Source organism: Somniosus microcephalus, chromosome 18 (assembly GCF_052327205.1).
Source record: "Somniosus microcephalus isolate GS21.2 chromosome 18, FLI_Smic_1.0, whole genome shotgun sequence".
NCBI lineage: Eukaryota > Metazoa > Chordata > Chondrichthyes > Squaliformes > Somniosidae > Somniosus > Somniosus microcephalus.
This window is the reverse complement of record NC_141004.1, coordinates 73280552-73292952: the sequence shown is the minus strand read 5'-3', so window position 1 is coordinate 73292952 and position 12401 is coordinate 73280552. Positions and strand designations below refer to the sequence as shown.

Sequence of the window (12401 nt, the reverse complement as noted above, 5' to 3'; positions counted from 1 at the left end):
ATGTCTTAATCTAAATGTCCACTCTCGGGAGCCGCAAGCCTACATTTCGTTGTACTGCACTTGTGCACTAACAATGACAATAAAATTGATTCTGATTCTGATTCTGACTGCCATTCCCTTTGTACTGTCTTTGTTTGTCTCTAACTGCAGTTTCTTTTTTTGGAAACCCGTTTTGTCCCTGGACCCATGCTGCGTCTCTCAGGGTGGTCACATTGAATCACTGCACTGTCTCTGCACTGACGTGTTTCTCTTGTTCCCTTGCAGTTATTTCTGCTCGTTGCATGGTCCAGTTTGTGGGACGAGAGACCAAGTACAGGTCAGTGTTGCGGCGAGTCCAATATGTCCTGTTCAGTCGATCTCGATGCTGACTGTGTCTGTCTGTTTCCAACCACATATCCGCACCATCACTGAGATCGCCTATTTCCACCTCCGTAACATCGCCCGACTCCACCCCTGCCTCAGCTCATCAGCTGCTGACACCCTCATCCCTGCCTTTGTTACCTCTAGACTTGACTATTCCAACACACTCCTGGCCGGCCTCCCATCTTCCACCCGCCATAACCTTAAGCTCATCGAAAACTCTGCTGCCTGTGTCCTAACTCGCACCAAGCCCCGTTCACCCATCACCCCTGTGCTTGCTGACCTACATTGGCTCCCAGTCCGGCAACGCCTCAATTTTGAAATTGTCATCCTTGTTTTCCAATCCCTCCATGGCCTCGCCGCTCCCTATCTCTGTAATCTCCTCCGGCCCTACAACCCTCCGAGATATCTGTGCTCCTCCAGTTCTGGTCCCTTGAGCATCCCTGACTTTAATCGCTCCGCCATTGGCGGCCGTGCTTTCAGCTGCCTGGGTCCTAATCTCTGGAATTCCCTCCCTAAATCTCTCCGCCTCTCTGCCTCTCTCTCCTTTTAAGACGCTCCTTAAAACCGACCTCTTTGACCAAGCTTTTGGTCACCTGCCCTAATATCCCCTAATGTGGCTCGCTGTCAAATTTTGTTTGATAATCGCTCCGGTGAAGCGCCTTGGGATATTTTACTGCATTCAACACACTATATAAATGCAAGTTGCTGCTGTGTCTGCTTCCCTCTAATAGTGGGCTGTTCACTTCCATTCGGAGCATCTATAAAGAAGAAGGGTTCCTGGGATTCTTCGCGTGAGTCACTTTCATCCCTTGCCTTTATGTTGTGTTGAAATATTTCTCTCAACAATGTTACTTTCAACTCCTCCATTCTGACCTCTTCACCCCATGGTGCCCAGAAACCAGCCCGGGGAGTAGACGGACAGTAACCCACAGCCTGGGTAAATGAGGTCACCCAAAGTGTTTTGGTCTGCTATTTTCCAGATGTGATCCCTGGAATGTTATGCAGCTCTCACAGGCCGGTGATGTCAGATCCAAAGCCACCTGGGACTAACCCAGAGACTCCACTTTATGCCCTGGGAGACCCCAGGCTGGTGTGAGCAGCTCCCTGTGTGATGTGGCAGTGACTTCAGTGAGCAGCCATGCCTGGTGGTACAGTTGGTGGAGCTGGTTACTGTGGGACCTCGGCATCGCCGGTGAAGTGTGTGTCTGTCTCTGGGCTATCTGAAGGGGCTGTCTGTGTGTCTGTCGGTCAGCAGTGTGTCGGCTGTCCGTGTGTCTTTCTATCAGCTGTATGTGTGTGTCAGTGTCCGTGTGTGTCTGTGTGCCCGTCTATGTTCCCTGTCATTTTTTTGGCCCTGCCCGGGCCATTCAAGATACCACGCATGCACAGTTTTTACATCGAAATGCCGGCTGCGCGGGTTCCCTGGAGCAGTGTGTGACCGGTGTCCGGTGTGTGGGCTGTTTGTCCGGTGGGTGCGCGGACGGGCTGTAGGTGCATGCGCGTGTGGGGCACCAGTCTGGTCTGACTGTCTTGGTCTGGCTGATTGTCTCTCTTGGCCTGGCTGAATGCCTGTCCGTACCTCGGTGAATGTCTGTGTCTGTCTCTGTCTCAGTCTAGTTAAATGTCTGTCTCGGTCTGGCTGAATGTCTGTCTGGTGGGCTGACCTGTTTAATAATTATTGATGGTTGACACCATTGAGAACTCTGACCTCTTACTTTCCCGTTTCCAGGGGCTTCGTTCCGTCCTTGCTGAGTGACATGGTCTTTCTGTGGTGCTGTAACCTGCTCTCCCACCTCATCAACACTTATGTTGTGGATGATAACGTGAGTCCTGCCTACATCCATCTCACTCTTTGTTCACTCTGATAACCCAGTATAGTGAGTCTGCTTACACTGGCATGTGTGGGGGGAGCCCCTGACATCCCATGGGGGTGGGGGGGGGAGCCCCAGTCATCCCATGGGGGTGGGGGGGGAGCCCCAGACATCTCATGGGGGTGGGGGGGGGAGCCCCAGACATCTCATGGGGGTGGGGGGGGAGCCCCAGACATCTCATGGGGGTGGGGGGAAGCCCCAGACATCCCATGGGGGTGGGGGGGGAGCCCCAGACATCCCATGGGGGAGGAGAGGAGAGCCCCAGACATCCCATGGGGGTGGGGGGGAGCCCCAGACATCCCATGGGGGTGGGGGGAGCCCCAGACATCCCATGGGGGTGGGGGGGAGCCCCAGACATCCCATGGGGGTGGGGGGAGCCCCAGACATCTCATGGGGGTGGGGGGAGAGCCCCAGACATCCCATGGGGGTGGGGGGAGAGCCCCAGACATCCCATGGGGGAGGAGAGGAGAGCCCCAGACATCCCATGGGGGTGGGGGGGAGCCCCAGACATCCCATGGGGGTGGGGGGGGGAGCCCCAGACATCTCATGGGGGTGGGGGGGGAGCCCCAGACATCTCATGGGGGTGGGGGGGAGCCCCAGACATCCCATGGGGGTGGGGGGAGAGCCCCAGACATCCCATGGGGGTGGGGGGAGAGCCCCAGACATCCCATGGGGGAGGAGAGGAGAGCCCCAGACATCCCATGGGGGTGGGGGGGAGCCCCAGACATCCCATGGGGGTGGGGGGGGAGCCCCAGACATCCCATGGGGGTGGGGGGGAGCCCCAGACATCCCATGGGGGTGGGGGGGAGCCCCAGACATCCCATGGGGGAGGAGAGGAGAGCCCCAGACATCCCATGGGGGTGGGGGGGAGCCCCAGACATCCCATGGGGGAGGAGAGGAGAGCCCCAGACATCCCATGGGGGTGGGGGGGAGCCCCAGACATCCCATGGGGGTGGGGGGGGAGCCCCAGACATCCCATGGGGGTGGGGGGGAGCCCCAGACATCCCATGGGGGTGGGGGGGAGCCCCAGACATCCCATGGGGGTGGAGAGGAGAGCCCCAGACATCCCATGGGGGAGGAGAGGAGAGCCCCAGACATAAAAATTCTAAATTGGGGAAAAGCAAATTTTGCTAAGCTCAGAGGGGAGTTAGCCATAGTGGACTGGAACAGCTACTTGAAGGTAACTCAGTGTCAGAGCAGTGGGAGGCATTCAAGGACGAGATCCGGAGGGTTCAGACCAAACATGTGCCCTTAAAGAAAAAAGGTGGGACTAACAAATCTAGAGTCCCCTGGATGTCTAGGGATATACAGGGTAGGATAAAGAAAAAAAGGGAGGGTTATGACAGATACCGAGGGCTAAATACTCCAGAATCTTTAGAGGAGTACAGAAAGTGCAGGGGTGCAATTAAAAAGGATATTAGGAAAGCAAAGAGAGAGCATGAAAAATTCTTGGCAAGTAAAATCAAGGAAAACCCAAAGATGTTTTATAAATATATTAAGATAAGAGGATAACTAAAGAGATCATAAGGGTAATCTGTGTGTGGAGGTGTCGGTAGGGTTCTTAATGAATACTTTGCGTCTGTTTGCACAAAGGAGAGGGGCGAAGCAGACATTGTTATCAGGGAGGAGGAGTGTGAAATATTAGATGAAATAAACATAGTGAGAGAGGAAGTACAGGTCCACAACCCCTTATCCGAAACCCTTGGGGCCAGATGTGTTTCGGAATTCGGAATTTTTCGGATTTCAGAACGGTACAAAATGAATTGAGCTTTTTAAAAAAAAGCCCTGATGATTGAGCAAGGTCATACTGTAAGTAGATCACTGTAAATTGTTCCTCTTTTATTCAGACATTGTGTTTGAAGTTCACCTATTTACTTTTGTTTCCCGATAGAATTTTGTTCTTATTACCATTCTCAGTATTGGATCTTGTGTCAATTTGGTCCCATTGCTGCTGCACATTCACAAACTGAAATGTGATACTTGAACGTTTTTTTGTGGAGGTCGGGGTGCGAGCACGAGGGGGGAGGTCGGGGCGCGAGGGGGGAAGTCGGGGTGTGAGCGCGAGGGGGAGGTCGGGGCGCGAGGGAGAGGTCGGGGTGCGAGCGTGAGGGGGGGGAAACTTGAGGTTTTCGGTTTTCGGGATTGCGGATAAGAGATTGTGGACCTGTATTAAGGGGTTTAGCAGCTTTAAAAGTGGATAAATCCCCAGGCCCGGATGAAATGTATCCCAGGCTGTTAAGCGGGCAAAAGAGGAAATAGCAGAGGCCCTGACCATCATTTTTCAATCCTCTCTGGCTTCAGGTGTGGTGCTGGAGGACTGCTAATGTGGTACCCTTGTTTAAAAAGGGAGAAAAGGATAGACCTAGTAATTACAGGCCAGTCAGCCTTGTTGTATCCGTGTGTTAATAGAGACACGGAAGGCAGGAGTTGGTTTCACAGGTGTTTACTGAACAAAGTCTGGAGGTGAACTAACAGATACAAGACAATATACAGGCTTATATAGCCCGAGTGGCCATTACAGTACACAGGGGGCTCTTAAAGGCACATACACCACAATTCCTCCCCTTTTAGACAACCAGTACATAATATTTTAAGTAATCATTAATTAACATGTTACAAGAACAATAATCTACACATTTGCTGCAGTTAATCAATTATAAGTCGGTCTCTCTGGAGGCTTCCTGACTCGGTCCGGATAACACCTCGGTGGTGTAGTAGTTTCTGGTGGTGTAGTAGGTTCTTCTGGCAAGGCTGATTCGGCTTGAATGCCAGTGTCGGGTTCATCTGGTTCCAGTATCACTGGATCAGAGGTAGAAACATAGAAACATAGAAACATAGAGATAGGAACAGGAGTAGGCCATTCGGCCCTTCGAGCCTGCTCCGCCATTCAATGAGATCATGGCTGATCTTCATCTGAGATCTTAGCTGATCTTACCAGTTCAGTACCCCGTCCCCGCCTTTTCTCCGTAACCCTTAATCCCCTTAGCCTTCAGAAATATATCCAATTCTCTCTTGAAAATATTTATTGAATTAGCCTTCACAGCCCTCTGTGGCAGGGAATTCCACAGGCTCACCACTCTTTGAGTGAAGAAATTCTTCCTCATCTCTGTTTTAAATGATTTGCCCGCTATTTTTAGACTGTGGCCCCTGGTTCTGTGCTCCCCTGCCATTGGAAACATTCTCTCTGAATTCAGCCTGTCCAGGCCTGCCATAATTTTATATGTTTCGATGAGATCCCCTCTCAATCTTCTAAACTCCAGTGAGTACAAGCCCAAACTATTCAATCTCTCCTCGTAGGTCATTCCCGCCATTCCAGGTATCAGCCTGGTGAATCGCCGCTGCACTCTTTCCATGGCAAGAACATCCTTCCGCAGATGGGGCGACCAAAACTGTACACAATACTCCAGATGCGGTCTCACCAGCACCTTGTACAGCTGTAGTAAGGTATCCCTATTCCTATACTCGAACCCCCTTGATATGAAGGCCAACATACCATTTGCCTTCTTAATCGCCTGTTGCACCTGCATGCTCTCCTTCAGTGACTGGTGCACAAGAACACCCAGGTCCCTCTGCACTTCCCCATCTCCCAATCTATTGCCATTTAGATAATAATCTACCCTCCTGTTTTTACCCCCAAAGTGGATAACCTCGCATTTATGTGAGGTAGATACTATGGGTATCTCTACTTCATCATTAGGCGTATAGAGTTGTGGTGTAGGTTGTCCCTTTTCGGATGACTCTATGATCTGGTCAGCATGGCACCTTATTATGCTTTCTCCAATGTCCACGGTATACATCAGCGGTCCTAGTCGTGTGCAAATAGTTCCAGGCTGCCATTTCTCGGTACGGTAGTCCCAGGCCAAAACTTGTTGACCTATCTGGAAGGTTCTAGTTGGCCTTTCATTCATGCCTTGAAATTGCCGGTTCTCCACGTCCCTTCTGATGTTTGGCTTGACCAAATCCAGCCGGCATCTTAGGCTTCTATTGAAGAACATCATGGCGGGAGTTTGGTTTGTAACCACATGTGTTGCATTCCTGTATGCAAACAAGAAGTTATCTACCTTATGCTGAAGTTTTATGTCTTCATCACCCATGGCCTTTATGGCCTTCTTGAAGGTCTGGACAAACCTTTCAGCCAATCCATTGGTGGCGGGATGGTATGGGGCGGACGTGTAGTGCTTAACCCCATTGTTTTTTAAGAACTTCCTTAATTCTTCGGTCACAAATTGCGGTCCATTATCAGAACAGATCTGTTCAGGCAGCCCATTCCTGGCAAATATGGTCCTTAATACTGTGATGGTTTTTTCCGTGGTGGTGGAGGACATCTTTATTACCTCCGGCCACTTGGAGTGTGCATCAACTGCGATTAAGAACACTGGCCTAGAAATTCAGTGGGCTTTGCGCCCAGTTACCGCCCAAAGAGGGCTTCTGCGCCAGTCTGCAAACTTCGGGCGAACTTCATTGACGCGCTAATTGCGGCGGTAGCCGTTAGCGCTGCGCTGCCACCGATGACGTACCGCCCCGACACCGGCCCGACCCCCATCTTCAGTAGCGGCCACCTCTTCCGTGGCGGCCGCTAATAACATTCGGAGACCGGGTCCGTACAGCAGCCTTGGTGGGGCGCTTTAAGGTGGAGGTGCGGCCGGCCGCCCGCACCTCCTTCCCCGGCCTCCTCCCCCCCCCCACCGCGGCATTGCCGGCTGGTTTCCGGGAGCCCGGCACTTCTCCGTTGTGCCGGGCTCTTTTGCCGGCACTCGCAATCGGGGCTCCGGCTGCTGCAGGCACCTCCCCCTTAAGAGAGGGAGGAAGGCCTGCAGTACCGCAGCCTGCCGCTCCGCTGCGGGTGGCGCTGCGGCCACTAGCGCGCCGATATTCAGTTTCAGCGCCCCAAGCGGGGGCGGCCACACCCTTGAACAGCGGCCGTCCTCGACTTTGGGCGCTGAAACTGAATATCGGCTGGGCGCGAGTGGCTCCGCGCCCAGCGGTAAATTCTGGCCGCCAGCGAGCTGGCGGGGCTATAGCTAATTTCTAGGCCATTGAGTCCATAAATGGACCAGCAAAGTCAATGTGTACCCTTTGCCATGGAGATGAGGGCCACTCCCATGGATGTAGAGGGGCTTGTGGTGGGGCGTTTTGGACCTTCTGGCATCCTAGGCAGCTCTTGGTCATTTCTTCGATGTCTCCATCGATACCTGGCCACCACACAAACGCTCTGGCTAGGTTCTTCATTTTCACTCCACCCAGCTGCCCCTCGTGAAGCTCCTTTAGCACTTTATCCTGGAGTTTGGGTGGAATCACCACTCTGGATCCACACATCAAGGTTCCTCGGCACACTGACCGCTGTTCTCTTCTTTGTGAGAATGCTGGCAACAGTGGTTCGCCATGTGCTGGCCATCCCTTCACCGTTAAATCGTAGACTTGTGAGAGAGTCGGGTCATTTCTCGTTTCCTTTTCAATGGCAGAATTTGTTACTGGTAGACATTCCACTATGTTTGAGTGGAACATCTCCACTGGGTCTACTGTAGGTGCCTCTTCTACCATTGACAACGGTAGGCGTGATAAACCGTCAGCATTCCCATGCTGTTTTGATCCTTTGTATTCTATGTCATATTGGTGTGCCCCTAGGAAAAGGGACCACCTCTGTAGCCTTTGCGCTGTCATAATGGGAACACCCTTTTTAGGGTTGAATATGGAGACGAGGGGCTGATGGTCAGTCAACAAGGTAAATTTTTGTCCGTGTAGGTAATGGTTGAATTTCTTCACTCCCCATACCAGGCTGAGTGCTTCCCTGTCGATCTGGGCATAGTTACGCTCAGCTGAGTTCAATGAGCGTGACGCAAAAGCTATTGGCCGCTCCGAGCCATCAGGGAATCTATGCGATAATACCGTTCCTACGCCGTAAGGGGATGCATCGCACGCCAGTCTGATTGGCAGTGATGGGTTGTAATGAGCCAAAACTTCCTTGGACGTGATCAAGCCTTTGCATTTATGGAAGGCACGTTTACAGTCTTCGCTCCATTTCCAAATTACTCCCGTTTGTAGCAGTTCGTTAAGAGGGTGCAGAAGAGTTGACAAGTTCGGTAAAAATTTATGATAGTAATTTATCAATCCCAGGAACGACCTTAATTGTGAGACATTTTCAGGTGCTGGGGCTTTTATGACCGCTTCAATTTTTTCAGGTGACTTATGCAACCCTTCCTCGTTAATTATGTGGCCACAATATGATATTTGTTTCTGGAAAAATTCGCACTTGGTGCGATTTGCTCGTAGGCCCTGTTCTCTCAGCCTAGTGAGCACCTGCTCCAAATTGGCAAGGTGCTCGTTGTCGTTTTCTCCTGTTACAAGGATGTCGTCTAGGTAGCATTGAGTCCCCGGAATCCCTTGGAGGACTTGCTCCATAGCTCTTTGCCAGATAGCTGGAGCTGATGCTACTCCGAAAACCAGTCGATTGTACTGGTACAGGCCTTTGTGTGTATTTATCGTGAGATACTTTTTAGAGGCCTCTTCAACCTCCATCTGTAGATATGCCTGTGCCAAGTCAATTTTGGTGAAACGTTTCCCTCCGGATAGTGAGGCGAAAATATCTTCTATCCTCGGAAGAGGATACTGTACCGTGTGAAGAACCGGGTTTACAGTCACCTTGAAGTCCCCACAGATGCAAATTTTTCTCTGTTCTTCAGATTTATCATTATTCAACGTTTTCTTCATGACCGGGACGATGGGTGTTGCCCACTCGCTCCAATCTATCTTGGATAATACGCCTGCCTTTTCCAAATTCTCCAGCTCTGCCTCGACTGCTGGACGAATTGCGTATGGCACCGGCCTTGCCTTAAAAAACTTGGGAATTGCCGCATCTTCCACTTTTATTGAGGCGGTGATGCCTTTCAAGGTTCCTAGTTTCTGTTGAAACACTTCCTTGGCGTTGGCCAAGATGTCTTTTAATCGTTCAAGTATGACGTCATCATCATTTTTTTTCTTACTGGTCACCGTCAGTGCCTGAATGGAGTGCCAGTCTAAACGTATCTTCCTGATCCATTCACGTCCCAACAACGGTGGACCACCATCTTGCAGAACATATAAATACAACTTCTGTATTTCCTTGCTGTTGTATACAACAGGCACCCTTATTTTCCCTTTGGGGTATACTTTCTGCCCCGTATATGTTTTCAAGATAATGGATGTGTCTTTCAAAGGTATATGCGGAAATAGCCGCTCGTAATCCCGTCGACTTATGACGGTCAGAGCTGATCCTGTATCTAGCTCCATTTTAACTGGGGACCCCGCTATCATGAGGGTTACCCAAATGGTCTGGTAATCTTCTTTGGCAATTACATTATGTAATTTGAGACAGCTTAGTCTCTTGTTTCCGGAGTCGCTATCGCTCTTCTGGTCTTCGGAGCTACTGTCCGTCATCATTTGTACCTTTCTGTACTTTTCCTTATTGATTTTTACCCTGTCCGTGGATTTTTTGTGTCCAGATCGGCATACACGTGCAATGTGTCCAATCTTTCCGCATTGCCTGCATGCTTTGTCCTTGAACCAGCAGTCCCTCTGGTCATGGGTGGATCTGCCGCAGCGATAACATCTCTCGAAACCCTGTGTCATTTCATGGGTGCCGAAGTCCTGTGTCTTTTGTTGTATCTCTGCAGCTCCTCTTGTGGCTGCTTCGTATGATACAGCCATACTGAAAGCCTTGTCCAGTGTCAAATCTTTCTCAGAAAGTAGCCTTTTCTGTGTTCCTTCACTTAGGAGACCGCAGACGAATTTGTCTCGAAGAGAATCTGCCAGTCCTGCCCCGAATTGGCACTGCTTTGATAACTTCCTTAATTCGGTGAGGTAATCAGCGTTACTTTCATTCTTGTGCTGATTCCTCTTGAAGAATTTGAATCGTTCCGCTATCAGCAGCGGTGTTGGGTTTAAGTGCTCCTGTAGGGTATCAACAATCTCCTTAAAATTCTTGTCCTTTGCTTTGGCTGGAGTGATTAAGTTTCGTAACAGCCCGTATGTCCTTGCGCCCTTTAGATTTAGAAGTACTGATGCCTTTTTATCATTTTCTATTCCATTTGCTGTGCAATATACCTCCACTCTTTCCACATATGTGGTCCAATCCTCTATATCGTTATCGAAAGCATCAATATTGCCAGCCTTAGGCATCCTGAAAAAAAAATGGCGCCTCCCGCGCTTTCCTTTCTTCCCTGCAGAAAAAAAATGGCGCTTCCCGCACTTTCCCGCCGCTGCTGCTGACAACACTGTTTTCTGCGGTTTTTATTTACAGGTGGAGACTCGTTCCCGCCGGACTCTCTGGGACTTTTCCCTCCCCCTGCTTGGTCCGAACGCCGACCTGCTTTGCAGCGCCGCCCGTCTCCCGAGTGCTCCCCCCTTCTGTCTCTGTTTGCCTCCGCCTTCGCTGCTCGGCCCCACTGCAGAGCCAGCCGATGGAGCCCCAGCCCGCCGCCCAGGAAGGATTATTGCAGTACCTGCCACCAGCTCGGCTAGCTGGTGAAACCACAGTTTTTTTTTTTCTTTCTTGCTTTTCTTCGACTTTCGTCTGAGGAATCGATCTCCTTGAGGTGCTGCCGAATTGCAGGTAAGTCCGTTTCCAATTCGTCGCCACTGTTGTATCCGTGTGTTAATAGAGACACGGAATGCAGGAGTTGGTTTCACAGGTGTTTACTGAACAAAGTCTGGAGGTGAACTAACAGATACAAGACAATATACAGGCTTATATAGCCCGAGTGGCCATTACCGGCATTACAGTACACAGGGGGCTCTTAAAGGCACATACACCACAAGCCTAACCTCGGTGGTGGGAAAATTATTGGAAAGAATGCTGAAGGACAGGATAAATCTTCATTTAGAAAGACATTGATTAATCAAGGATAGTCAGCACAGATTTGTTAAGGGAAGGTCGTGTCTGACAAATGTGATTGAATTTTTTGAGGAGGTAACAAGGAGGGTAGATGAGGGTAGTGCGTTTGATTTAGTGTATATGGACTTTAGCAAGGCTTTTGATAAGGTTCCACATGGTAGACGGGTCATGAAGTTAAAAGCCCATGTGATCCAGAGCAAAGTGTCAAGTTGGATTCAAAACTGGCTCGGAGACAGGAAGCAGAGGGTAATGGTTGATGGGTGTTTTTGTGACTGGAAGGCTGTTTCCAGTGGGGTTCTGCAGGGCTCAGTACTGGGTCCCTTGCTTTTTCGTGGTATATATCAATGATCTAGACTTGAATATAGGGGGTATGATTAAGAAGTTTGCAGATGATACTAAAATTGGCTGAGTGGTTGATACTGAAGAAGGAAGCTGTAGACTGCAGGAAGATATCAATAAATTGGTCAGGTGGGCAGAACAGTGGCAAATGGAATTCAATCCGGAGAAGTGTGAAGTAATGCATTTGGAGGGAGCTAACAAGGAAAGGGAATACACATTAAATGGTGGGACACTGAGTAATGTAGAGGAACAAAGGGACCTTGGAGTGCATGTCCACAGATCCCTGAAGGTAGCAGGCCAGATAGATAAGGTGGTTAAGAAGGCATACGGAATGCTTGCCTTTATTAGCCGTGGCATAGAATACAAGAGCAGGGGGGTTATGCTTCAACTGTATAAAACACTAGTTAGGCCTCAGCTAGAGTACCGCGTGCAGTTCTGGTCACCACATTACAGGAAAGATGTGATTGCACTAGAGAGGGTACAGAGGAGATTTACAAGGATGTTGCCGGGAGTAGAGAATCTTAGCTATGAGGAAAGACTGGATAGGCTGGGTCTGTTTTCCTTGGAACAGAGGAGGCTGAGGGGAGACCTTATTGAGGTGTATAAAATTACGAGGGTCCTAGATAGAGTGGATAGAAAGGGGTCAAAAACCAGGTGGCACCGATTTAAAGTAATTGGTGGAAGGTTTAGAGAGGATTTGAGGGGAAATTTCTTCACTCAGAGTTGTGGGGGTCTGGAACTCACTGCCTGAAAGGATGGTAGAGGCAGGAACACTAACCACATTTAAAAAGTACTTGGAAGTGCAGTTGGGATGCTCTAACCTGCAGGGCTACGGACCAAGAGCTGGGAAGTGGGATTAGGCTGGATATTGGACACGATGGGCTGAAATGGCCTCCTTCCGTGCTGTAACTTTCTATGATCCCATTGGGGGATGGGGTGGGAACCCAAGACATCCCATG

General features: G+C 50.2%; 1 protein-coding gene across 2 annotated transcripts in view; it reads left to right on the top strand.

Annotated features, from left to right (window-relative positions):
- The first annotated feature begins 265 nt into the window (after nt 1-265).
- LOC147105381 (mitochondrial carrier homolog 1-like) overlaps nt 266-12401 on the top strand; it is a 55047-nt gene continuing 42911 nt past the window's right edge. For both annotated transcript variants that reach the window (XM_086011677.1, XM_086011676.1), the window contains exons 1-3: nt 266-316; nt 1095-1154; nt 2093-2186. In XM_086011677.1, coding sequence (XP_085867803.1) covers nt 282-316; nt 1095-1154; nt 2093-2186 — 189 coding nt within the window. In that variant the 5' untranslated portion in view covers nt 266-281. The remainder of the gene's footprint in view (nt 317-1094; nt 1155-2092; nt 2187-12401) is intronic.